We start from the raw sequence: 27,325 nt of genomic DNA, 5'->3' as shown, positions 1-27,325 counted from the left end.
AACAGTCTAGTGAGTGGCCTGGCGATCTGGAGAAGTCCTGAATGAACCTTCTGTAGAAACCAGCATGCCCCAAGAAGCTCCTGATGTCTTTCACTGTCTTCGGGGGAGCCAAACTGACCATCACATCAATCTTTGCTTTGTCTACCTCAATCCCCTTCTCTGATATCTTGTGTCCAAGAACAATCCCTTCCTTAACCATGAAGTGACACTTCTCCCAGTTGAGCACAAGGTTGGTGTCTTCACATCTCTGTAGGACCCTGCACAAATTAGACAAACAAGCAGAAAAGGAAGATCCGTAGACAGAGAAGTCATCCATAAACACCTCCACAACATCCTCAATGAGATCAGAGAAAAATCGACATCATGCACCTTTGAAAGGTAGCTGGAGCATTGCACAGCCCAAATGGCATCCTTCGATAAGCAAAGGTACCATAGGGGCATGTGAATGTCGTTTTCTCTTGATCATTGGGATGTATGGGTATTTGGAAGAACCCTGAATACCCGTCAAGAAAACAATAGAAAGGATGATTTGCAAGTCTCTCAAGCATCTGATCAATAAATGGCAATGGAAAATGATCCTTTCTAGATGCAGAATTCAGTTTTCGGTAATCAATGCACATTCTATGTCCTGTGATGGTTCTTGTGGGTATTAATTCATCCTTATCATTTTTCACCACAGTGATCCCACCCTTCTTTGGAACCACATGCACAGGAGATACCCATTTAGAATCTGAAATAGGGTAAATCACACCAGCATCTAAAAGTTTAAGAATCTCCTTCTTTACAACATCCTTCAGGTTAGGATTTAACCTTCTTTGATGCTCGATAGAAGTCATTGATTCATCCTCAAGATGTATCCTATGCATGCACAAAGTGGGTGAGATCCCTTTGATATCATCAAGGGAGTAACCTATTGCTTTTCTAAATCTTTTAAGTGTTTTCAAAAGTTCAGCAAGCTCAGGTTCAGTAAGTTCACTACTCACAATGACAGGATAGGTCTCATTAGGGCCAAGGAATGCATACCTTACACCATGGGGGAGTGGTTTGAGCTCCACCTTGGGCGCCTTAAGCTCGCTCCAGTCATCTTGCTGGGTGTTCTCTTGTTGAGTCACTGAAGCTACTTGATGGACCACTTGTGGCAGCTCTTCGTACTGATCCTTACTCTCAAACCCCTTGTGTGAATCCAGCATCATCCCATAGGCAGTACTCTCCAGGTTCTCAATCACTTCAGCCTCTTTCTCCACTGTCAAAGCCAGCTGTAGAGGATCTTCTAGAGACAGCTCTTCAAGGAGTTCATCAGCCAGAGCATCCATCTCTTCAATGTAGAAGATTTGCCCATGCACAGTTGGTTTCTTCATAACCTCCTTGATGTCAAAGTGGAGAACATGCCTTTTACCCAAGTGGAGATCAATCTTGCCTTCTTTCACATTCACAATAGCTCCAGCTGTAGCTAAGAAAGGTCTCCCAAGGATTAAGGGATCTTGAGCTTCTTCACCCATCTCAAGTACCACAAAATCTGTAGGGATTTCACAGTTTCCGACCATAAGAGGGAGGTCTTCCAAGATGCCAACAGGGTACTTCACTGAACGATCAGCCAACACCAATGAGAGTCTACACTTCTTGTACTGAGTGAAACCAAGCTTCTTTGCAACTGACAAAGGCATCAAGCTGACACTAGCTCCCAAATCGCAGAGACATCTCTCAAAAACCATAGGTCCAAGAGCACAAGGCAGTGTGAAGCATCCTGGGTCCTCTAGTTTCTTTGGAACATCAAGTCTCTGAATGATGGCATTACACTCATGAGTGAGGATCATCATACCTTGCATCTCCTTCTTCTTTGCAGCTACAGCATCTTTGAGGAACTTGCTGTATTGAGGAACCAGCATGAAAGCATCAATGATGGGCATTGTAATCTGAACTTCACTCATCTGCTTTTCAAACAAGGCTTTGTACTTCTCCAGCAGCTGCTTCTTGAACCTTCCAGGGAATGGAAGTTTGGGCTCATAAGGAGGGGGAACAAAAGGATTCTCAGTTGCTGGAGCAGCAGCTTGACCATCTTTCACTGTTTGCTTCTCTTCTCCCACCTTTCCTTTGCCTTTGGCTTCCACAATCTTCTCTAAGATCTCATCATTGATCTTCTCATCCACAATCACAACCTCATCATCAATGTTGATGGCTACCCCCCCACCTTGTTTCTCAGCATCCTTGGTGAGAGTTGGAGGAGGCAACTGCTTGCCACTCCTAAGGGTAACAGCCTTCATTGTTTCCTTGGGGTTTTGCTCAGGTTTTCCAGGTAGAGAACCCTGCTGGCGGTTTTGGTGAGTAGTCAAAGAAGCAAACTGGTTCTCCAAGGCCTTGAACTTGTTGTTAAGCTCATTGTAGCTACCATCAATCTTGTTGTGGAGATTCTTCAGCTCATATCCAACATGCTTTTCACTTCTAGTTTGAGACTCCAAGATTTGTTTCAGTAGAATATCTGTGCTGCTGGCCTGAGGAGCAGAACTAGAAGGATGAGCTTGCTGCTGAGAAGATTGGTTTCCTTTGTTAGGAAAACCAGGAGGAGGATTCTGCTGAGGCTGAGAATTGCCTTGCTGGTTGTTCCTAGGCTGGTAACCATTCTGCTGGTTGTTTGGGTAAGATCGCTGTTGGTAGTTGTTGTACTGAAAATTGGGCTCCTTCTTGTACCAACTACCATTGTTGTTGATGAAACATAGCTCTTCTTGACCTTCCAAACCTTCAACTTCATTAGCACCAGGAGGTGCTTCTTGGGCTGGGTTACCAACGAAGTTCAGCTGCTCTTGTGTAGCCTTATCAGCAATCAGAATGTCGATCTTATCCTGCAAAGCCTTTAACTCTTTCCTCGTCTGCTTATCATCAGTTCTGTCTCCTCTGTCATGGTCTCCACTGTAGACTGCGTCACTCTTCACCATGTTGTCAACAAGCTCCTCTGCATCTGCTTCAGTTCTCCCCAAGAAGAACCCATTACTTGCAGTATCCAATCTGGATCTGTACTTAGGAAGTGCACCCCTGTAGAAGGTGCTCAGCAAGCTCTCTTTGGAGAAACCATGGTGTGGACACTGAGCTTGGTAGCCCTTGAATCTCTCCCAAGCTTCACTGAAGCCTTCTAAGTTCTTCTGCTGGAAACTGGATATCTCGTTTCTTAGCTTAGCAGTTCTTGAAGTAGAGAAGAATTTCTCCAAGAATGCTCTCTTGCAGTCATCCCAGGTGGTGATGGAGTCGCTAGGTAGAGACTTCTCCCACTGACGTGCCTTATCTCCCAGAGAGAAAGGGAATAGCTTGAGCTTGAAGGCATCCTCGGACACACCATTGGTCTTTGACAAACCACAGTAGCTGTCAAACTTGTCCAAGTGATCAAATGGGTCTTCTACAGCCAAGCCATGATACTTGTTGTTCTCGATCACGTTGAGGAGACCTGGTTTGACCTCAAAGTTGTTAGCCTCCACAGCTGGGGCTCTGATGCCAAGCCTATGACCATTGATGTTGGGACGGTCATAGGTACCAATCGGTCGAGCAGGTCGCGGAGGATGCTGAGGGTTAACCCCTTGACCGTTTGCAGGTGGATCCATATCGATGTCCTGCTGAGCTCTTCTCTGTCTTGATATACCCCTTTCAAGTGCTCTGATGTCAGGTACAAGTGGAACTAGGTCTGATGTGCCCTTGCTCCTCAAGTTCATACACCTGAAAGTAAAAGAGGGATGAAAATGTAGAATCAGTAAACAGAAAAAGAAAAATGACTTAGTCTCAAGCAAGTGACTAAATCTCAATGTTTAAATCAACTCGGAATTTGGCAACGGCGCCAATTTGATGCTAGGAGTTTCAAAGCTCCTAAAACAAATGTTGTAATATGAGTGAAATGTCGAACCAATTCCAAGGGATTCAAAGCACCAAGAATGCAAGTACTTCCTTAATCTAAGTGCAATCGATGATTTGATGATTTCTAGACCCTAAAATGCAATAACTAAACAATTAAAACAGTAAATCAAATGAACTTTCTTTTATGAGAAAGGAGAACTCATGGGTATAGGAATTTAGACCTTGGGTGATCAAGCTTCGAGCTAAGGATGGCAACAATCAATCAAACTAATCAACCTTAAGCTTAGACACAATCTTAAACAAACTCTATGTCTAGATGAATGCTCATTTGCTAACATATTTCAGACATCAAATGTCTTTGGCTGAATAATATAAAAGCAATCATTAACAAACAAGTCTATTGGCTATCTTAACACCCTTAACAACAAATGTCTTTGGTAAGGTGTGTTAAGAGCTTAGGAGAGTTGACTCAGACATATCATCGAACACCTTGTGGGTGGGAGATGTCTAAAGATCAACTTTTGAGAGGCCAACTCAATAGATGCATTACGAATACTCTCCTAGGCAAAGAATAAGGTTTGATTAATACTAAAACATCCTAGAACTAACTTAATCACCCTAAATCTTCCTAACCCATGAATTCAATGGTGGATTACTCACTAAGGTTCATGATCACTCTTAAACCTATTTGAGGTTTCAGATTGATCATTAACAGAATAAGAAATCAATAAGATAAACAACAAGAACAATCGAATCAATGATCAAAAGAGATCAAGAACTTTCAATAGAATGATGTTTACCAAGTAACAAAAGATAAGATGCCTGGTGGCTACAAAGTGATAACTTAAACATAGGTTTAGAGTGTGTAAATCGTAGAGGGCAAAATAGTAATTTAACGTAAAACACCGTCCACAGCGGCTTTATGACAGGCCACTATGCCGCTGTGGGTAACAAGGCCGCTGGCTCTCGACGTGGAGCGGTATCCTGACTCATGGCCTCAAGGCCGCTGCGCCCAAAAGCCGCTGGGACACTTAGCCTCATTTTCTCCATGATTGTAACGTGGCGGCTTCAGGAACCGCTGCGGGAAATCGATTGAGCGTACGCAATTTTATTATCCAACACTTGGTTTCGCAGCGGCATAATGACACCGTGACGAAAGGCCGCTGTGGACGCAAAAGGCCGCTGCAACACTTGGTGAAATAAGCACACGAGTTGGAACATCATTGTTGCTTCTAAAACACCTCTCAAACCTACCATGATCACCATGTTGCATCTCCAACACCTGATAAGGACATGTGCAATGAAATGCATCCTAGATATGCCTAGATGATGTCTTTGATGATCAAAATGCATGAAAATATGAAGATAAAACAATGGAAATATGCAAGACATCAGGAACATACCAAAAATGTACGACAAAAAGCAAAAGAGAGAAAAGACAGGAGGCATATTTTCTAGGTTTCTTAAGGCAATATTTGGAAGTTTAGAAATTTTTTTTTTATAATGGTTGGATTTTTTTGGGAAACTTCGTGACTTAAGGGATTTGAGAGTGTGGTTGGTCGCTGCAGTTCATTTGCAAGTGTTGTCTTGACTGTTATTAGGAAGGGTTTACTTCGGATTTGTGGATGGGAGAAAAAGAGATGGTTGATCCGTATTATAAGAAAATAAGTTAAATTCGAAGTTTAATCATAATGGAGCTTTGGATCCTTCGAACTTCCCTTTTAAAATAATTTTTTTTTTCTGGGCTTAGTTTTTGGGATATTTCATACGTAATGTAAGTCACTCTAATGCAAATAGACAAATATACTATGCACCAGAAATAATAAACTCAAATGATTAATGTTCATTTTACTAGCTTCCGAAACACATCAACCAGGCAAGAGAGAAGAAGTAATTGTGTTCTTTAGAACATGTAATTAGACAAACAAAATAATCATTTTGGGTTTGGCCTTCAAAGAATCAATCAAATAATATTATAATTTAGAAGGAGAATCTTCCTATTTGCCTGTAAGGCAAGAAAGTCTTTTTCTTCAAACCTTTTGCTTCTGCCTTTTTAGCTATGTAATGGAATTCATGGGCGGAAATGGATGGTGATCCTCTTCCTGTAGAACTCGAGGTCTTGCTGTCTTCTTGTTTCCTGAACAAACCCAAAACCGACTTCACGAAATCTTTGTTGTTGTGGCTTGCTCTTCCCTCCGATGCGCTACGGAAAAGAAGCAAGTCCTTTAGCCTCCATTTCTTTGAGGAAGATGATGACTTGCATGACATGCAAGTTGATGAAGATGTAGACTGTATAGAAGAGAAGGAGCCTTTTCTTTGTTCATGACCTTGTACCTCTGTCTGTTCTTGTTCTTCCCATGGATAAGCCGAAACCCGAAAAGGAGAAAGCGATCGAGCGGTTCTACGGCTCGAATTCTGATGCCTCCCTCTCCCTCTTTCCTCACCGACATCTTTGCGAGTGTTATCTAGGGCGACCTCAAACGGATCTACATCTACAGGTTTCTTTCTTGGCGAAAAAGCTTTGCGGAGGATGTCCTTGCCATGAGCAATAGGTGATCTTGGAGTTCGAGAAGAAACTGGAGATAAGACCTCGTATTGAAACTGTTGATTATCAAACTGCAAATACGGAGGAGGCTTCAAGGGTTTGATTTTGCCTCCATCAAAGAGCTCTTCTGCGGAAAGCGACCTCGTCTCAGATTTATCACCGATCTCAAAGGCAAAATCATTCACAGTATCTTCTTCATTCTTAGCTATCTTCCTCGGAGTGCCTGGAATCTCTTCCCAGTCGAAAGGAATTAAAGAATGTTCGAAGAAGTTTCGTTTTGCCTCCTCCTCGTACTCTCTGTACCACTCTGTGATTCTTCGTGGGCTTGTTGGTGCGCTTAAGAAGCAGCCAGAGAATTTTCTTTGCGAAGATGGAGTGTTTAAGCTCATCACTTCCATTCTTCTGTTTCTGTCTTTACGAGAACTGTTTGATTTCCGATGAGTTCAGAGATGGTCTCAAGAGCAATGAGAAGAAGGGAACTAAAAAGGATCAAGGAAGGCGAGAGGAAAGAGAGAACTTCGACCGTTTTTGCTGACCAAATAAAATAAAGAAATTTGCACTCCCTACCCAAACAAACATTAAATCATATTTAGTTGTATACACTTTTCCTCATCACCACTTTTCTATTGATTTAAAGTATTTAACTAATATTATCATTCTTTATGTATTATACACCAATTAACTCATAAAATCTTATTATATAAAGCTTAGTTTTTTAAAGTTATTAATTAACATGATTATAATTGTGACATATATCAATTTTGTATCTAAGATTGTGACATATGTTAATTAATTTTTTAATAAATAATTATTTAATAGTAATTTTCCTTTTTTGAGAAAAAGTATTGTAAATAAAATAATTTCCATATGTTGGGATCAAAAACGGTCACGAAGGAATTAACACCTGAAAATCCTTGGAAACTATATTTTCGAAAATATAGTTCTAAAAAATATATGACTTTCGGTAATTTTAATTACCGAAACAATTTTTTTACGAGAGAAGTATCAACTAGATCAAAGCAAACAAACCGTCGAAGTACCGAACCACTTGAAGATCATCGGACGGATAGCCCGACACAGTCACTCGACGATCATCGAATGGCCTGATCGGACGATCGTCGAGTGGTCCGCCCATCGAACCACTCGACGATCATTGAGTGGTCGGTTCGCCCATGCCACTCGACGATCGTCGAGTGGTCGGTTAACCCGAGCCACTCGACAATCGTCGAGTGGTCCTTCTTGGAACATCGATCCAACCCGAAACCTTCAGGACAACACCAATTCATGCATTCTCGTCTAAATCTCGATACAACCTCTCATGAAATACGACTATTCTGACCCTTGTTCAATCCTAAGAGCGGTTATCGTCAAAGCTTTACGATAACTTGTTTAAAAATCGTAACAAACGTTATAAGTCCAAAAGACGTCCTAAAGAGGTCCCAAACGAGACTAAGATCCCATTTACGTTTTTTTATTTAACCAAAGCCCGTCAACATTACGAAAATCTATCTTTTATCCCCAAAAGAGGATAAATGTTAACTTTCCGCAGATAAATATCAAGTTTCCGCAGATAAATATGAAGATCGGGAGAAATGAAATATTTCTGAAAGATGCTTAAGTCGGCCAAAGGGTACTTCAGGAAAGCTCAAACCGACATTGCGAGGAGTATATAAGGAGCACTAGGCGAGAGGAAGAAAAAAGAACTTTTTAGAGCAAACTTAGCATTTAGAGCGTTTAGGCAACTTTCCGTTTTTATTATTTCGAACTGCAACTCAACTAGGTTTTGCAGTCTTAGGTTGTTAGAACTAGGAATCTCACCAACAGCTCTTGTGGCTAAGGCTTCTACCTTGTTGTAACGCTCAAACACAGATTCGGAATACGACTCATTTTGCTCTTTTTTACGATTTCTTATTTTTATTGTCTTTCTCTCGTGTTCTGATTGATTGGCGTGTGGTTTAGCAGAAATCTGGGACCTCTGGGAAATTAAGGCTTTTTTAACTTTCCTAATTTAAACAGAAATTGACGGTGTGAATTTCGGTTCCCACACCATACAAATAGTAAATTAATAGTAATTTTCCTATTAAATCCAAAATGAAATTAGTAAAAGATATATTACAATATTTTTTTCTTTTAAGAAATTATAATTTTCCTTTTTGTGTTAAATAAAATTTTTCATATAAATAATATTTAATAATAATTTTCCTTTTGAGAAAGTTACTGTAAATAAAAAATTTCCATAAAAACTGTAAATTAGTACTAATTTCCCTTTTTAAATCCAAACTCCAATATGAGTAGTCATCTGGAAAGTGATCAACTTCGTACATAGGTGTACTATCAATAGATTTGGAGTGAAAACTTTTGCTTGAATCGATCGATGTGACGACTGACTGTTCGACCGATGGTTGATCAGTTGTGTCGATCGATGTCTCTGAGTGGGTGTCGATCGATTCTGAGTATTCTATCTCGTACTCGACTGCACAGTAGCATGTTGCTACGAGTTTTGCTTCATCTGGAGGCTTTTTGCAGGGCATCTATGGCTTGACAACTTTGACTGGATCATAGTGAATCTTTGGGTTGATCAGTGTCAAACACATCTGGCATTTTTGCAAATTGCAAACTGCTCCCACAGTAGCTAAGAATGCTTTTCCAATTAGTAGAGAAGAATTCCAATTTAACTTGATGTCTAGGACATGGAAGTCAACTTGAACTAGGGCATTACCAATCTGCACCTCAAGGTCTATGATGATTTCTAATGAGTTCCTCCTGGAACAATCCACAAAGTAGAATGATTCCTTGGAAAGTTCTATCTTCAGACCTAGATGGTCTGCCATAACCTTTGGTAGGATGCTGACTGATGCTCCTGTATCACATAGTGCATGTGAGAATTCAATGCCTTTAACTAGGCATGAGATAATGAACTCTCCAGGGTCGCTCTTCTTCTTCAATGTCTGGTTGAACATCTTCTCAATATCAACCTCTATTACTCTTGTCTCTCTGAAGAACATCAACAATCTGTGTGTGAAGTATGCTTCTTCAAAGGGTCTCTCTTCTAGTACCTTTAGAACTCTCTTCTTCGAGTGTTCTAATTCCTTTGCATTAGCCTCTCTTTTATAGTGCTTGAGAACCTTTTCTTTCCTTTTTCTTAGGGTTCTCTTTGCACTTTCATTTTCTATCTTCATAGGCTCTTATGTATCCTCAACCTCTTCTGGTGGGTTCTCTGTAGATTTGAGTCGGGGTCTGAGTGCATTGAGTAGGGCTACATCTATGTTTGGTAGCTGCACTCGGGGTTTAGTGGTTGTACATCGATCGATTTCGGATTGATGATGTCGATCAATGGGGTTCTCTAGTTGTCGATCTATTTCTTCTTCTTCAGATCGATCAGTGAGAGGGTAGAGTGGGTTAGGGTGTTTTGCTGCAAACTCTGCATGTATCATAATCCGGACTGGGTTGCTCATAGCTGTAGACTTTGTGGACTCTGTCGATCGATGTGGCAATTCAAACATCGATCAATAGTCATCTTCCCATGTCGATCGATGACTATCTTCTGGCGTCGATCGATGCCAATGACAACTGTCGATTTCCATGGAGCTCTCTTCTTCAAAGTCTCCCTCTTGAAGTTTCTCATGCTCATTCACTTGCCAGAAATCATCCACTGTGATGGCATTGATGTGGTGGCTGATGAGATCTTCTTCTCTCCCCTTTATCAAGGCTTCTTGCCTCCTAATAACTTCTGCTGTCTGAATGAATTGTGTCTCCAACTTCTTGACATGAGTGTTCAAAGTGTCAAACTTTGCATTCAGGCTATTGTATGCAGCATCTATCTTTTCATTGAAATCCACAGTAAGCTTCTGCTGACCCTTTATAACCGAGTCAAGCATTGCTTCAATAATGCTCTCCTGAGTAGGTGGTGGTGGATTCTGGTAGAAAGAATTGTTGAGATTCTTGTTGTTGATGTAGTTGGTGTTGCTGAAGGGCTTCTGGTACTGTGAATTATGATTGTAGTTTATCCTCTCACTGTTTCCATAGAAGTTCCTTTTTCCACTCTGATTTCCAAATCTCTGGAATCCTCCTATGTAATTAACATCTTCCTCTTCATATCTCTCCTCATCAGTCTCTGTAGCTTCTACTTCTTCAGCAAAGCTAACCTGCTTCCTAAGAAAGCTTGTTAACACTGTCCAATTTGTCTTGCATATCGTCCAACTGCTCATGTCCAAGGGCATTGGCCGCTTTTCTTCTCTCATAATCAGTGTTCTTGGTGCTGTTGCTGGTTGCCAAGTTTTCAATAAATCTCACAGCCTCTTCTGGATTCCTGATGTTGAAGTTTCCTCCACTATCCATATCTAGTGCTGTCTGATAGGTCAGATCTAAAGCTCTGAAGAAAGTGCTGAGCAGTTGTACTTCATTGAATCCATGGTGTGGACAATCTCTCTGATAGGACTTAAAACTAACCCAACAATGTCTGAAAGCTCTGTAGGCTTCTGCATGAATGTAGCAATCTTACTTCTCAAATCTTATGTGCGTGCCTCATCAAAGAAATTGATCAAGAAAGCATTCTTGATGTCATCCCAGGATGTAAGAGATCCTGGTGGTAGTTGCTTAAGCCATTGTAAACCTTCTCCAGTAACAGAGTACTTGAAGAGCTTGCAGAGTAGGTAGTCAGCTGGGACTCCATTGGTTTTCACAGCAGATATGAGATCCTCGTACCTTTCTAGATGGTCCATAGGATGCTCGTTAGACGCTCCACTGTAGGGTGTCTGTCCTACAAGTGTGTAGTATATAGGCTTCACCTCAAAATCAGCTCTTTGTATGTTTGGAGGATGGATAGCAGATCTATTGGCATAATATTGATCTGGATGGTGTAGTCAGCCAGTGATATGTTTCAGGTAGCTTCTTCTGTAGCTTGAGCAGCTGCTGCAGCAGTCTCAGCTTCTAGATCAGTGATTGCAGCCCCCTGATCATTAATCTTCTGACCTACTGCATTACGCATGTGACCTTCTTGGTCATGCAGGTTACCTTCGTTGTCTCGTATGAGTATCAAAGTCGCGACCATGTTCTCACTACAAGAAAACAGGTTTTTCCCTACTGAATTTTGTGACTATAGCCGCAGTCACTAAATATACCAACCGAATACTGACCATTTAGCGACTGATTTGCCACCAATTATATTTAGTCGCTAGTTAGTAGCTATTTTACGACTACAAAATATCGTCGTCAATTAGTCACTTATTTACGACCACTTAGCTACTAAACATAGCGTCGCTACAATGTCGTCGGGCATCAGTCGCAAATTAGCGACCGTTTAGTGACTGCGAAATGTGATTGCTAAATAGTCACAATATCAGTTGCAAAAGACAGTTAGAAAACACGTGGAAATCGCCATGAGTTCAGTACACCGGTTTTTTATGACCGACAGTTACAGTCATAAAACAGTCACAAAATAAGTAGCAAAACGGTAGCTAAATAGTCGGTAAATGTTTTATATATAGAAGAAAAATCGACTCCTTTAGTAAATCATCACTCGTGAGAATTAATTAAAAACGTTTTTCAAGATAAAAAAAATCTTGATTAACAAAAAAAAATATTAACAAAAAAAAGAAAAAGAATAACAAAAAGAGAAAAAAAATCGTGAACTACAATGACGGGCAATTACAAAAATTTTCGTGATTGGATGTACAAGAGAATCGATGAAGAAACGGGGAATTTCTCGAGAGAGTTTGTTGCGGGGGTAGAGGAATTCATGATGTTTGCAAATAGTCAGGAATTAACGCAGAGCAATGGCGGTAAGTTCTTTTGTCCTTGCAGTATTTGCAGAAACGATAAATTTCTCCTGGGGCCAAAAATCTTGAAACATATATATAGTAGAGGATTTATGCAAGATTATTATGTTTGGTACAACCACGGAGAAGAAATAGATATGGGATTAGGAACGAGTTCTGTTGATCCGACGCATTTAAGTGGTAGCGGAGAAGTTGGTAATTTAGTACAAGATAGATATGTGGAAATGGTGAATGATGCATTTTGTGATAATGTGAGTTATGATAATTATCAACATGATGATAGTTATCAAAATGTTGTAGATCCGGTTTCCAACCATTCAAAAAAATTCTATGACTTGTTAGAAGGGGCCAAAAGTCCTTTGTATGATGGTTGTCACGAAGGTCACTCGCAGTTATCCTTAGCTGCTCGAGTTCTGCAAAATAAAACATATTATAATATGAGTGAAAAGTTTGTGGATTCAGTATGCCGAATGTTAACAGACTATTTACCAGCTGGAAACCAATCAACCACTTCACATTACGAGACGGAAAAGTTGATGCGCAATCTGGGCATTACATACCATACAATTGATGTTTGTGTTAACAATTGTATGATCTTCTGGAAAGAAGATGAAAATGGGATGAATATCAATTTTGTGATGCACCAAGATGGAAGCCTAGAAATGAACGGCGTAGGGCGAAAGTACCATATAGTCGTATGTGGTATCTACCTATTGCTGACAGATTGAATAGAATGTACCAGAGCAAGAAGACTGCATCAGCAATGAGATGGCATGCAGAGCACCAAGCAAAGAAGGGTGAAATGTGTCATCCGTCAGATGCGGCGGAGTGGAAACACTTTCAAGATCTATATCCCCGTTTTGCAGAAGAACCTCGTAATGTTTATCTTGGCTTATGTACGGATGGCTTCAATCCATTCGGAATGTCTAATAATCATTCGTTGTGGCCAGTGATCTTGACTCCATATAATCTACCCCTGGTATGTGCATGAATACAGAGTACTTGTTTCTCACAATTTTGAATTCTGGACCGAATCACCCGCGAGCTAGTCTAGATATCTTCCTCAAACCTCTGATTGCTTAGTTGAAAGAGTTGTGGTCTACTGGAGTTGAAGCATATGATATCTCCTTGAATCAATATTTCAATCTTAAAGCTGTGCTTCTCCGGACGATAAGCGACTTTCCGGCATATGGCATGCTATCGGGATGGACGACCCATGGTAAGTTGTCTTGTCCAATTTGCATGAAAGATAGTAAGGCTTTTTATCTACCTAATGGAAGGAAGACCTGTTGGTTTGACTGTCATCGAAGATTTCTTCCTCACGACCATCCACTGAGGAAGAATAAAAGGGATTTCTTGAAGGGAAAACACGCTAAGAATGATTTTCCACCTGAATCTTTGACTGGTGAGCAAGTTTATTCAGAGCGGTTAAAAGGTGTCAATCCACCAAAAACATCCGAGTGTGGTGGAAATGGTCACGACAAGAAGAAACCTGGATATGGGAAAACCCATAATTGGCACAAGCAAAGCATATTCTAGGAACTGCCATACTGGATGGACCTCAATCTTCGACATAATCTTGATGTGATGCATATTGAGAAGAATTTTTTTGACAACATCATGAATACTCTTATGAATGTGAAGGGTAAGTCGAAAGACACAATCAAGTCAAGATTGGATATGTCACTTTTCTGTGATAGGGAACATTTACATGTTGATAGCAACGGGCAAGCTCATTTCCCTCCCTACACTTTGGACAAGACCGCAAGAACAAGTTTATTGGAATGTGTGAAACATTCGATTAAATTCCCAGACGGTTATGCTTCAGACCTAGCTAAGTGTGTTGATCATGAGAATGGCAAGTTTTCAGGCATGAAGAGTCATGACTGCCACATTTTTATGGAGAGGCTACTTCCATTTATATTTGCAAAACTCCTAGACCAAAACGTCCATCTTGCGTTATAAGGTAGTAATTTCTTCTGTTTTATGAAATTTTGAAAAATATATGTGTTGATAATTTGTGTTGTACTCACAATCTGCAATTTGAATTATATTGTAGGGGTTGGTTTAGTTTTTCGTGACCTTTTCTCGAGAACTTTGCAAGAAATCCAGGTTAAAAAACTTAAAGAGAACATAGTTTTGATAATCTGCAATTTGGAAAAGATCTTTCCACCATCATTTTTTGACGTGATGCAACACTTGCCTATACATCTCCCATATGAAGCTAAACTAGGAGGTCCCGTGCAATATAGGTGGATGTATCTTTTTGAACGGAATTTCAAAAAGTTGAAAGCAACTGCAAAGAACAAAATATATGCGGCAGGATCGATCGTTGAAGCATATATCAATCAGAAGATAACTTTTATCTCGGAGCACTACTTTGCTGACAATATACAAACAAAATCAAGGTAAATACATATATATGATTCACATGTTCAATTTTTTCATTTCTAACATGTTATAATTTCATCATTTGGGCCGGTTCACAAGATTTGATGAAGGTGATGTCCCTGTATATCATGTCGAAGGAGTACCTGATATATTTACTCATGTAGGTCGTCCAAGTGGGGAAATGCAAGAACTATGGCTATCCGAAAAAGATTATCGATGCGCACATTCATATGTTTTGCGAAATTGTAATTATTTTCAGCCATTTGAGAGGTATATAATTTAACAATTCTTAACCTTACGTTTTTTTTTATATATCCTACTTACATATTTCATATTTGTTGTTTGTCTAATATAGGATGTTCGAAGATTGTATCAGTGCAAAGTATCCAGACATCTCCGAAAATGAACTCTCTGCAAAGAGAGCCGATGAATATCATATATGGGTGAAAGATTATGTATGTCTTAGTAATTATAGATGAACGGTAGTGTTTTTTCGTTCTTTATATTGATATATATATATATATATATATATATATATATATATATGTAAATTTATTTATACAGGTTAGCTTCTGGAGCAACACACATCCTTTTCCTCTTTGGGTTAAAGATATGGCGAATGGACCAGTGAATAAAGCTAAAACATGGCCTATATATTTCACAAGAGGGTTTTTGTTTCATACGGAGAAGCATGGCGAGGGAAGAAAGACTTGTAAAAATTGAGTATGTGTTAAAGGGGAGAGTTATACAAATGTAACTGATGAAGCACATTACTACGGGATCTTAACTGATATCATACAAATCCAGTATGAAGGGGCGGTCGATTTGGGAATCACACTTTTTAAGTGTAAGTGGTATGACCCTGTTCTTGGTTGAGGCACCCGACGGAGCAATGGCGGCATCATTGATGTTCTTTCATCGAGGAAATACGACAAATATGACCCATTTATTCTAGGTACGTATATATATATATTGATTGATATCATTAATATGTATATATGTTTATTGATATTTGATATTACACAGCATCACAAGCAGAACAAGTTTGTTATATCCCGTATCCGTATGTAAAGAAACCAAAGCAGTTATGGCTCAATGTTCTAAAAGTGAATCCGAGGAGATTAATCATTCCTGGAGAGTATGAAGATGTAGCCCCGGTGATGTTACAACAAGAAAACGATGATCCTGTTTCTTTGACTACAATTGAAAACCTAGAATTTGAGCATTTGGTGCATGCTCGAGAAGAACCAATAAATCTAGATTTCGAGGTGGCAGATAGAGAACCAAATGACGAATTCCAGTGTAATTTATCGTCATCCGATGATGATGAAGAGGAATAAAAAATCTCTTAATCAAATGGGTATGTATTTTTTTATGATATATTATTTGAGGCAATATGTATATGATATATTATTGAAACGTTAATTATATGGGTATGTCAGACCACCTCAAGCTTGAGTAATAGAATAGTCGTTTGCCGTCAAAAAAATAATTATATGGGTGTGTATTTTTTTTTAATTGTATTTTTCTACTAATTAAAATCTGCCTGGTTGAAAAAAATATAATGATTTATTATTGAAACATTGATCTTATGGGTGTGTAGTTTTTTTTTTTAATTGTAATTAGCTACTAATTAAAACCTACCTAGTTGAAAAAAAAAATTAAAACCTGCCTAAAACCAAATTTTTAACTAACCCACGCCTAAACCCAATTTTTTGGCTAAACCGCCCAAACCCAAAAGCAAAAAAAATTAGAAGCGCCCAAACCCAAAAGCCAAAAAATTACAAGCGCCAAACCATTGATGGAGATGGGATCTCACAGCCTCAAAAAATTACAAGCGCCAAACCATTGTTAATCCCTACGTTTAACAAATTAACCCTAATCTAATAACCATTTGTTTATCTCACAGCCTCAACTCCAACTCTCTTCTCTCCCTACATCAACCTCTCACACCGGCGATTTCACAGAAGCCACTACTAATAAATCTCCGGCGATGAGTGGAAAGAGGAAGCGCCATGTCGTGGCACCTACATCATCGATTAATAGAGCACCCAGACCATTACTGTTGTGGGCAAGGATCAGGCAGTCCGGAATATGGAACTGAGGTTTAGTCCAATAGTTCGGATTAGTACCTGAAACAAAGAGTAAACCTTTTTATGAGTTTTATAAGTTTATGATGCAAACAGAAGCAAATATGAATCTGAATCAGAATGATAATATGAATAAAAACAAATAGAAAAGGGATATATTGATGGAGATGGGATCTTTATTGCTGGACTGAAGTCTCTCTCAACAAGATCAATGGATGGAAGATGGATAGATATGGGATTTGCTTGCTGGACTGAAGTCTCTCTCAAGGCAAATCAGTAGATGGAAATGATGGGGGGATTGAGGATGCCACAAAGCTCTGTGAAAGGAGGCTTTGATAAGTCAGGTTGCTCAAGAAATGCTTCTCACAACACTCAAAAGACTTAGATAATAGTTTTAAGAAAAAACTAGAAAAAACTACAAATTCATTCATAAAATTCAAGGGTGGTTTTATTACAAGACAACTACTGAGCTTATATAGGCTCGACCTTGGGACTCTCTAACAGTCTAAAAATGACTAAAGGAAAGAAATAAACTTGAAATAAAAATCTTGGAAGCAAAGGCTTTGATGGCTCCATGAAACTAGCCTTTAGCTTGATTTGTGGCCTTTGCAAAGAGATGATCTTGTATCTTGATATCTTCTTGAACCTGGATGGTTTAAGGGGATAAGTGAGCTTCCTGGGAATCTTCTTTATGGTCTGGAATGAGCTGATGTCGTGCCTGATCTGAAGAAAGAGCTGTTGGAGCTTTATTGCAAGATTCTCCAAATAAGGCAGCTTGGTGTAAGTGTGGATCCTCCTGATCCAATGAGGGCTGGTGCATGGTATGAACTCATGGAACACTTCTTGGACTCCTTTAATGTCTCCTGGACGTCTTGGTTTAGTCCTGATGTCTTCTGGTCGGATTGGAATGGCTTGGAAATGATCAAACCGAAAGATTGTCCAATCTTGCCATAAATAGCTCCGGTTTGATTTAAGTGACTCTTCATTGAACCAGCTGATCTCCTGGGCTCTGGTGTAGCTAAGGACTTCTTCAATACCTCCTGATTGGTTGAAATGATCTCCTGGACGCCAATGTCTGGTTTGAAGCTGATTGAACCGGTTAGCTTCCAATTGAGGCAGGTGTAGAACTGGTTTGACCGGTTTTGGAGAATGGATCATAACTTCATAATTCCGTGGCCATTTCTCCTGATATTGGGCTTCCTGAAAAGATGATAGATCCCTCTTGAATCCTATGATCGGCTTTGGTTCAGGCCGCTCCTTCATTGGGCTTGAATCTCCTTCAAAAGTCGGTTCTCGCAGATGGATGGGCTGGGGAACCTCCGGTTTGTAATATTCATAACTTCTTCCTCCGTGAAGCTTTTCTTGTAATTCCAAGTCTCAGTAAATCCTTGATGAGTTGGCCTTCTAGGAAAATTGGATTCATGACAAAAGAACTTCTGGTGGTTGAGATATTCGCCTGGGACTGTACCTCTGTCGCTGGTACCTCCAAAGTGGCCGGTTTGTGCAGGTTGGTTGACCTCCGGTTCAGCTACTGGTTTGATGACCACATCATCCCCTCCCCCTTGTGAAGGTTTTGACCTCAAAACTGGATAACCTGATACACCACAATAGAGCAAGTCAGGTTTCATTCTCTTTTGGGAGTTTAGAACTTTACCTTGATACAATTTTGGTTTGGTAATGGTTTGTGCATCTGGTGGCTCTTCTTTAAAGAAATGGGAAATGATCACGCCTCTGGCCTGGACATTGTCATTTCTTCCCTTCTGGAGATGATGGTTCTCCACACTTTTGGAGTTGATGGTTCTGACCATCTTTGGGACTGATTCTCCAAGCAATAAAAGATTATCCGGTGGGATTTCTTTAAAGCTTTCTTCTTTGCAACCTGAAAATTTCTCATCTTTCTGGACAAAAAGCAAGTGCATTATACCTGTGTTTGGACACTGATAAAAATAATTTGAAATTTCCAGACTTACTTTGATAGCTTCCATAAGTTGAAGAATGATTTTCTTCTTTGGATATCTTGTTTTTGGTTGCTGTCTTCTTTGCAACTTTTGACTTTGGTGGTTATGAACTTCAACTTCTTTTATTCCTGGATCAAAATTTCTTGGCAAAGACAAGTGCATAATGTCTTCTTTATCAAGTAATAAGGGCAAATTTAAATTAGAAACACTTCCCTTTATTTGGCTGACTTTTATTGGCATTGATTCAGCATCTTGTAACATCATGGATTGTGTCTCTTCTTTTTGGGCAGTGTACTCCTCCTTTGTTCCTGAAAATATTTCACATTCTCTTGGACAAGACAAGTGCATTAATCTTATCATGGATATAATAATAGCACTCTGATCTATAGTGAAATTTACCTCAGGTTTTGGCACTTGAACAATTCTTTGTTCAGATTTTGGTTTCCACTTGTGGTGTGGATTTTGATTGATCTCAGGGTCTAGCTCGGCCCTTGGCACTTCAGTAAGCATAGAGCTCTCATCTGGTATCCCTGTACCAAGAATATAAAAATTTAAACCAGTATCTAAAGGTGATGTTAAACACTTACCTTGGTTTGATACTTTGATTACAGGTTTTGCTTCTTTAAGCAACAAATCATTTCTTCCAGCCTCACTTATGGCTTCCTCCTCTTTAGCAATACCATGCTGGTAGAATAGGTCTTCTCTTTTAAGTTCATGCTCCTTAATTCCTGATACAATACCCTTTGACAAAGACAAGTGCATTATACAAGAATTTGGAACCAACAAATCAGATTGAATAAAACTATCACTTATTTTAAAATTTTCAGTTTCAGTTTCTAGTGATGTTTCTTTCAATACATGTTTAATGGGACAAGCTTCAGCAAGGTGTCCTATTTTATGACATTTAAAACATGTCTGATCTTTCAGAATTTTAAAATCAGAAGACTTGCCTTGGCTTGGTGTGTCCTCCTCTTTGAGGTCTAAAATCTCCTTGTTCCTTGGAAATAATTCTTTGTGAACTTTGGATTCAAACAAGGATGTGGAGTTCGGATTTTGCTGGACCTCAGGACCTGTCTTAACATTCTTTGACAAAGACAAGTGACTCATACCAGTGGGAGAAGATTCATAAACCAAATTATTAAGTATAGGACTTACCTTAGCTTTTACTTGCATAGTATCTAGCAATGGTTTTGCTTTGGTTCTGATCAAAGTGTTTTGGCTGACACTTCTACTCTCCATGGCCTTTGGGATGTCACTTTTCTGGTCTAGGCATTGGACAATGGCGTGCCCCTGGTTTGGTTGCAAGTTGGCTTGTTGAGACCAGCCTCTCTTACTCTCTTGTGCAACAACTTTTCTAGCTTCTTTGGAACCATGAGTTGGATACCTCCTTGGATAAAGTTCCTTAATTTCAGAACTTGTAAACTCTGGTGCAAACTCATGTCTCATGGCTTCCTTAAGAGCTCTCCACGTTTTGATAGTTGGCTCCTTGTAAAACCTCCTATCATCTTCTTCTTGTACCCACCATTTAAAGGCATCTCCTTTTAGATGATCAATGGCATAAGCTAGCTTTTCTTCCTTCAAGATGTTGTTGTAGTGAAACCATTCATCAAGGTTCCTCTCCCATCTAAGATAACCTATTTTTCCTGAAAATTTTAAGAGTTCAATTTTATCAGCAAAAGAGTTATAATCAAACCGAGAATTAACAACATGATGGTTGTGGATTTTAGAAATTGGGGTTTGATTGATCCTTGAAGGATCTGGTGGCTTGGGCTCGACATAGACAGCCTCTGGTGCATATCCAAATCTTCTTTCTCCTGGCTGTGGACGTTGGCCTTGTGCCTTTCTTCTTTTCCTCAACTGAGCAATCTGTTCAACCTCTTGCAAAGCTGTCAAATGTTGGCTCTTCTTGGCCATCTGACTTTGTCCGTGTGTTTCTCCTACCATGGCTTCCTGAAAACACTCTCAAAGATCAAGTGAAGAATAGGGAAGTTCTGGTTTAGAAAAATAACAATGCAGCAATGCAAACTAATTTAAACAAAACCGATAAATATGCAAATATGAACCGAAATGAAATCAACTATGCAAAAATGATTTTTCTTTTGGTTTTTTTAATGCAAACTCGAAATGAAACTAATATGGAATGACAATTAACACAAATGAAAAGAAAATATGGAAAGAAAACTAATGCTGAATTTTGTTTTGAATTTTCTATGGAAGAGTCAAAAATGCAAAATGCAAAAAAAAAAATTTTTTGAAATGAATGCACAAAATATAAATATGGCAAGGGGAGCTGGGCAATGAATGCAAACACAATGTGAGATTTCTTTTCAAAATTTTCATGAATCAAATGCAAGAAACTTCTTCTCTTTTGTTTTTCTTTTCTTAAGAACAAAACAATGCAAAAACTGTTTTTTTTTTTGATTTAAGATGAAAACAAATGCAAGCAAATGAATGATGCAAGGATAGAATGGACCTGATTCAGGAGCTTTGAGCTCTGATACCAAAATGTTGTGGGCACAGGGTCAGGCCTTCCGGAAATATGGAACTGAGGTTTAGTCCAATAGTTCGGATTGGTACCTGAAACAAAGAGTGAACCTTTTTATGAGTTTTATAAGTTTATGATGCAAACAAGAGCAAATATGAATATGAATCAGAATGATAATATGAATAAAAACAAATAGAAAAGGGATAGATTGATGGAGATGAGATCTTTGTTGCTGGACTGAAGTCTCTCTCAACAAGATCAATGGATGGAAGATGGATAGATATGGGATTTCCTTGCTAGACTGAAGTCTCTCTCAAGGAAAATCAGTAGATGGAAATGATGGGGGGATTAAGGACGCCACAAAGCTCTGTGAAAGGAGGCTTTGATACTTCAGGTTGCTCAAGAGCTGCTTCTCACAACACTCAAAAGACTTAGATAATAGTTTTAAGAAAAACTAGAAAAAACTGCAAATGCATTCATAAAATTCAAGGGTGGTTTTATTACAAGACAACTACTGAGCTTATATAGGCTCGACCTTGGGACTCTCTAACAGACTAAAAATGACTAAAGGAAAGAAATAAATTTGAAATAAAAATCTTGGAAGCAAAGGCTTTGATGGCTCCATGAAACTAGCCTTTAGCCTGATTTGTGGCCTTTGCAAAGAGATGATCTTTTATCTTGATATCTTCTTGAACCTGGATGGTTTAAGGGGATAAGTGAGCTTCCTGGGAATCTTCTTTATGGTCTGGAATGAGCTGATGTCGTGCCTGATCTGAAGAAAGAGCTGTTGGAGCTTTATTGCAAGATTCTCCAAATAAGGCAGCTTGGTGTAAGTGTGGATCCTCCTGATCCAATGAGGGCTGGTGCATGGTATGAACTCATGGAACACTTCTTGGACTCCTTTAATGTCTCCTGGACGTCTTGGTTTAGTCCTGATGTCTTCTGGTCGGATTGGAATGGCTTGGAAATGATCAAACCGAAAGATTGTCCAATCTTGCCATAAATAGCTCCGGTTTGATTTAAGTGACTCTTCATTGAACCAGCTGATCTCCTGGGCTCTGGTGTAGCTAAGGACTTCTTCAATACCTCCTGATTGGTTGAAATAATCTCCTGGACGCCAATATCTGGTTTGAAGCTGATTGAACCGGTTAGCTTCCAATTGAGGCATGTGTAGAACTGGTTTGACCGGTTTTGGAGAATGGATCATAACTTCATAATTCCGTGGCCATTTCTCCTGATATTGGGCCTCCTGGAATTATGATAGATCCCTCTTGAATCCTATGATCGGCTTTGGTTCAGGCCGCTCCTTCATTGGGCTTGAATCTCCTTCAAAAGTCGGATACTCGCAGATGGATGGGCTGGGGAACCTCCGGTTTGTAAAATTCATAACTTCTTCCTCCGTGAAGCTTTTCTTGTAATTCCAAGTCTCAGTAAATCCTTGATGAGTTGGCCTTCTCGGAAAATTGTATTCATGACAAAATAACTTTTGGTGGTTGAGATATTCGTCTGGGACTGGACCTCTGTCGCTGGTACCTCCAAAGTGGCCGGTTTGTGCAGGTTGGTTGACCTCCGGTTCAGCTACTGGTTTGATGACCACATCAATTACCAATCAGTATGATTTCGTCCCTAGGGCGATGACGTCGAATCTTCCACCGGCGGTTCTCCCCAACAACAATCCGGCGATAACGTCGAATCTTCCACCAGCGGTTCTCCGCAACAACAATCCGGCGCTGTCGGTTAGGGATTATCCACCTCCGAGGCAACTCTTTTTCTAGCTCCACGTTCCCACCTTCTCGATTGCTCCTCCGGTGCCTCAAGCTCGAGTTCCTCAATCTTCTGGCAGTGAAGCTCATTCAAATCCTCAACCTGGGCAGACACAATCTCCATCTCCTCCACTTGAAGAATCTCCATCGTCTCCACTTCATGTAGCTCCATCGCCTCACAGTTCTCAAGCACAAAACTCTCATGAAGACCCTGAAGAACTTCTGAGTTCGAAGCTCTAGTTGAACCTGATCTCTCCGAGGACGTGATGGATTTAATAAACTCGATGCTAGCCCAACCAGGCCGAGAGCAGTTCACAACGGTCCTGTCTCGCAACCTCGAGCCTAATACAACATGGTATGGTTGCTCTACTTTCTGTCTGTTGTGACTTTAGTTTAAGATGCTTTCTGTATATGTGTGAGTTTAGTTTGATAAAAGGAAGAAGCTTTTCATTTCAAAACAAAGAAACTGAAGTTTTTTCTTATATTTTTTTTGTTCTGTTGTCAAGATTTTACACTTGCTAATTATATGATTAGGTGTCTGTTGTGTTCTGTTGTGTTTTTTTGATTTTCTCTTCTTTCTGTCTGTTGTGTGAGTTTTGTTTAATTTTGTTTTCTGATTATACAACATCATGGAGACATTAAGTGTTCCATGAAATGTCTGATTATACAAGTGTCTTCTCTCTGCCTGTTTATTGTCTTCTCACTGCCTGATTTCGAGTCTCTGCTTTTTTCCTCTTGTGTTGCAGGTTTGGTTATGACAAGTCCAGCTTGACCCATAAGATATCCAAGATTATGAAAAAGAAATTTAATAAGCCATTCTATAGCTGGACCTGTGTGCCTAAAGACAGACAAGAAAGATACTTTGTTGAATTTGTGGTACCTTCTCTATCTATTACATTCTGTTTATAGTTCTTTCTTTTGTGATTATTATTAATACATAGCTTTTAGTTTGACATACGGTTTATAGTTCTTTTTTTGTGATGGCTAACAAATATTTTCTCTGTTATTTTGTAGAAATCACACACATGGAATCCCTTTGTAACCGGTCTTGTTCAAGAACACTTCGAATCCATTTGTCAGCTTCGAATGAAGGGTATGGTCAGTGATGTAAGGACCTCTCGAGAGCAACCGAATTGGATAGGAGATTCACTCTGGAAGCAAATGACTGCTTATTGGGACACTAATGCAGCAGTGGTAAAGAGTAAAAAGGCATCAGCAGCCCGAAAGTCTGAGCGTAATGGTCTTGGTATTCACAAGCATAACTCAGAGCAGAAGTCCTATATGCAAATCGAACAGGAGCTGGTTAGTCTATTTTATTTGTCTCATTTTCTTTGTCTCATTTTTTGTAACACTTAACTCATTATGTCTTTCTTGCATTTCATTTCAGACAGTGGAGTTGGGAAGACCTGCGAGTTTTGGTGAAGTATTCATCAAGGCTCATACAAAAAAAGATGGAACCTATGTTGATTTCAAAGCAGAAAAAGTTATTGAGGCTTACAAAAGGAAGAAGGAAGAGAAGTTGGCTGACCTTGCGAAGGATAGCACTGAAATCTCAGATGAGCAACAGCCACTGCTATCAGTAGAAGAGGACAATGAGCTGTTTATTCAGGTCTAGTGTTTTTAAACAAAAAAATTATTTCAGTCTTATGTTTTTGCATTAAGAGTTTGGCTAATGTTTTCCAGATTGGAAATTGATTGATAATGACTGACTTATTATTTTCTTTGCTGTAGTCTGCAATGACAGAGGAGATCTTTTTGGTATTGGAAGCTTGAAGAAGAAGCTTAAGCGGAAACCAAATGACCCCAGCAGCTCTGTTTCTTTCCTGCACATGCAAAAGAAGCTTGAAGAAGCTGAACGCAAGATAGAAGAACAAGCTGCCCTTATTGCCAAGGCTGAGGAAGACCGTGCTAGGGTTGAAGCTGCTAACCAGGCTAAGATGGCTGAGTTCACCCTTATGCACAAGTATATGCGTTCAACTGACCCAAGGTACCTTGCTTTCATTGCCTCTGAAGCATCATCATCGCCAGCTCCTTCTGATCAGTAGAAGCTAAGTTGTGTTTTCTTAGCTTTTAGTTAACTTAACTTATGGTGTTTGGTATTTTGAACATAAAACAACTCAAGTGTTGGAGTTGTTATCTGATCTTATGTACCTTTTTGGAAAGGAAACAACTTTAGTGTTGGAGTTGTTTGATCTTATGTATTATAAACTTGATCTTATGTATTAAAAATGTTTATCACTTTCAGTTTCTTTATTTTGTATGTTTCAGTTTCTGTATAAATTTTAAATCCCACAAAAAATAAACCAAATGAACCAAAATGGATAAATATTGAATCCCAAATCTATGTTTGTAGTCATTTATCAGTTGCTAAGTGATACGTCCTGAGATTGGACAGGATCACTCAAACAGACTTAGGGGATATGAACTCGCCAAAAGGAGAACTGATGGGATGAACGGTGACACAAAGGATTGCGGAAGGCCCGATGATACTACCAGAGATAAACTCCGAAGAGAACAAATGGATTGAACGGTGACACAAAGGGTTGCGGAATGACCCAATGATATTACCAGAGGTGCTTGATTGTCGCCTGATATGACTCACATGTCCGACAAGGAAGCAAGCTCGATCTGTTGCCGGATGTGACGCACCGGTCCAACGAGAAAGAGAGTTACTTGGAGCTAACCACGCCAAGAACAAGAAAAGTGAGATACCCTCTCAAGGTCCAAAAATAAACACTCAAAACTTATTTTATTTCATTGATCAAATGGCCTTTATATAATATGTAAGGCATACAAAAGGTTTAGTCAAAACCTAGAAACTTGTAAACTAATAAATATTGTAGACTTGACTAAAGACCAAAGACCATGACTATGACTAAATTTGGGAATTTGTGATCCCAAAACTCTTTAGATAGTCGTGTCCTTTTGCATGGTTGTCGGTCTCTGAATTGCCGTCAGATTGATATATTTTTCGACCATGGCCTGTACTTTCTTGTTGGACCCTTCTTTCTGTGGGCTGAAACATGTTTATAAACATATTTTTATAAATCATCAAGCCCATCTCGTTTGATCCAAACACATAAGCCAAGTTTTCTTGATTTGTTTCTGCCGCTGATTTAAGGTGCATCATTCCCTCCTTCTTTAAAAAGATTTGCTCTCAAATCTGTCTTTCTTTAGCCTCAGATAAAATGATCTCTTGGCTTTTCGTAGAACTCTTTTTTTTTTTTTTTTAGAAAAGAAGATGAAAGGTAGAAGATGGATGAAGGAGATGGAAAGATGAGAAAAATGAACAGATAGTACCGGTTGAGTGGCTCTGATACCACTTGATAGTACCAAAATCGGGATCACTCTTTCGGTAAGTTTGATATGGACTCTGATCTGGAAGGATAGAGAACTGGTGGGATGAATGGTGACACAATGGGATGCGGAAAGGCCCAATGATACTACCAGACTTCAAATGTTGTCGGATGTGACGCACCGGTCCAACAAAGGAAGGATCGGACTTGGAGATAACCTCACCAAGAAACTAGAAATGTTAAAACAAAGAACAAAGAGTAAAAACTCAAAAAGAAGAAGAAATTTCATTGTTCTTGATACGTCCTGAGATTGGATAGGATCACTCAAACGGACTTAGGGGATATGAACTCGCCAAAAGAGAGAACTGATGGGATGAACGGTGACACAAAGGGTTGCGGAAGGCCCGATGATACTACCAGAGATAAACTCCGAAGAGAACAAATGGATTGAACGGTGACACAAAGGGTTGCGGAATGACCCAATGATACTACCAGAGGTGCTTGATTGTCACCTGATATGACTCAAAGGTCCGACAAGGAAGCAAGCTCGATCTGTTGCCGGATGTGACGCACCGGTCCAACGAGAAAGAGAGTTACTTGGAGCTAACCACACCAAAAACAAGAAAAGTGAGATACCCTCTCAAGGTTCCAAAAATAAACACTCAAAACTTATTTTATTTCATTGATCAAATGGCCTTTATATAATAGGTAAGGCATACAAAAGGTTTAGTCAAAACCTAGAAACTTGTAAACTAATAAATATTGTAGACTTGACTAAAGACCAACGACCACGACTATGACTAAATTTGGGAATTTGTGATCGCAAAACTTTTTAGATAGTCGTGTCCTTTTGCATGGTTGTTGGTCTCTGAATTGCCGTCAGATTGATATATTTTTCGACCATGGCTTGTAATTTCTTGTTGGACCCTTCTTTCTGTGGGATGAAACATGTTTATAAACATATTTTTATAATCATCAAGCCCATCTCGTTTGATCCAAACATATAAGCCAAGTTTTCTTGATTTGTTTCTGCTGCTGATTTTGGGTGCATCACTAAGTAAGTCGGTAATCAGTCACAAAACCGTGGCTATATCGGTCACTAATCAGTCGCAACTAGTCACTTATCAGTAGCTAAGTCAGTCGGTAATCAGTGGCTACATCGGTCATTAATCAGTCGCAATTCAGT

At 39.5% G+C, this 27,325-nt stretch overlaps 4 protein-coding genes and 1 non-coding gene across 8 annotated transcripts; 2 read left to right on the top strand and 3 right to left on the bottom strand.

Annotated features, from left to right (window-relative positions):
• Positions 1-18: 18 nt before the first annotated feature.
• On the bottom strand, positions 19-4,884 carry LOC130501599 (uncharacterized; the record flags this gene model as incomplete). Its single annotated transcript, XM_056996431.1, is given in 5 exon segments — positions 19-352; positions 354-2,660; positions 2,742-3,027; positions 3,361-3,699; positions 4,787-4,884. Coding segments are annotated over 5 exon segments (3,364 nt in total), but the record flags the coding sequence as incomplete, so codon positions are not given.
• On the top strand, positions 3,061-3,167 carry LOC130501600 (small nucleolar RNA R71). Its single transcript, XR_008939814.1, has one exon. It is a non-coding gene; the product is annotated as a small nucleolar RNA R71 (small nucleolar RNA).
• A 770-nt stretch (positions 4,885-5,654) lies between the features above and the next one.
• On the bottom strand, positions 5,655-6,920 carry LOC108849574 (uncharacterized). Its single transcript, XM_018623134.2, has one exon. The coding sequence runs from the start codon at positions 6,775-6,777 to the stop codon at positions 5,815-5,817; it is 963 nt and encodes a 320-aa protein (XP_018478636.1). The 5' UTR covers positions 6,778-6,920; the 3' UTR covers positions 5,655-5,814.
• Positions 6,921-16,113: 9,193 nt separating this feature from the next.
• Positions 16,114-22,178, bottom strand: LOC108847265 (uncharacterized). Of its 4 annotated transcripts, XR_008939813.1 has the most exons (3): positions 18,300-22,178; positions 18,106-18,231; positions 16,541-16,679 (listed from the first exon to the last, which is right to left on the bottom strand). XR_008939813.1 is itself a non-coding variant. In XM_056996428.1 (2 exons), exons 1-2 carry the CDS (start codon positions 20,537-20,539, stop codon positions 16,495-16,497), a joined length of 2,619 nt encoding a protein of 872 aa, XP_056852408.1. In that variant the 5' UTR covers positions 20,540-22,178; the 3' UTR covers positions 16,114-16,494. The 4 variants fall into 4 exon arrangements, 3 of the variants coding, with proteins under 3 accessions (XP_056852408.1, XP_056852409.1, XP_056852410.1); XM_056996428.1 differs by having other exon boundaries at positions 16,114-16,679; positions 18,106-22,178; XM_056996429.1 differs by lacking the exon at positions 16,541-16,679 and having other exon boundaries at positions 17,886-18,231; positions 18,292-22,178.
• Positions 22,179-22,407: 229 nt separating this feature from the next.
• Positions 22,408-25,028, top strand: LOC108835253 (uncharacterized). The gene is made up of 5 exons (XM_056996427.1): positions 22,408-23,198; positions 23,590-23,719; positions 23,858-24,145; positions 24,231-24,452; positions 24,575-25,028. Exons 1-5 carry the CDS (start codon positions 23,110-23,112, stop codon positions 24,614-24,616), a joined length of 771 nt encoding a protein of 256 aa, XP_056852407.1. The 5' UTR covers positions 22,408-23,109; the 3' UTR covers positions 24,617-25,028.
• The last annotated feature ends 2,297 nt before the right edge of the window (positions 25,029-27,325 follow it).

The sequence above is a fragment of the Raphanus sativus genome, unplaced genomic scaffold (genome assembly GCF_000801105.2).
Source record: "Raphanus sativus cultivar WK10039 unplaced genomic scaffold, ASM80110v3 Scaffold0222, whole genome shotgun sequence".
In the NCBI taxonomy this organism is placed as follows: Eukaryota; Viridiplantae; Streptophyta; class Magnoliopsida; order Brassicales; family Brassicaceae; genus Raphanus; species Raphanus sativus.
Note: the sequence above shows the minus strand (reverse complement) of the source record. Positions and strands in the feature narration are given on the sequence as shown.

What these genes read in the sequence shown, in the direction of transcription:
- LOC108849574 (XM_018623134.2), bottom strand. Translation starts at nt 6,777, where the DNA reads ATGGAAGTGATGAGCTTAAACACTCCATCTTCGCAAAGAAAATTCTCT.
- LOC108847265 (XM_056996428.1), bottom strand. Translation starts at nt 20,539, where the DNA reads ATGGTAGGAGAAACACACGGACAAAGTCAGATGGCCAAGAAGAGCCAA. An exon ending in TGGAGGTACCAGCGACAGAG is followed by an intron (nt 16,680 to 18,105) that starts GTACAGTCCCAG and finishes TCTTTGTTTCAG; the next exon opens with GTACTAATCCGAACTATTGG.
- LOC108835253 (XM_056996427.1), top strand. Translation starts at nt 23,110, where the DNA reads ATGGATTTAATAAACTCGATGCTAGCCCAACCAGGCCGAGAGCAGTTC. An exon ending in GATACTTTGTTGAATTTGTG is followed by an intron (nt 23,720 to 23,857) that starts GTACCTTCTCTA and finishes GTTATTTTGTAG; the next exon opens with AAATCACACACATGGAATCC. An exon ending in TGCAAATCGAACAGGAGCTG is followed by an intron (nt 24,146 to 24,230) that starts GTTAGTCTATTT and finishes ATTTCATTTCAG; the next exon opens with ACAGTGGAGTTGGGAAGACC.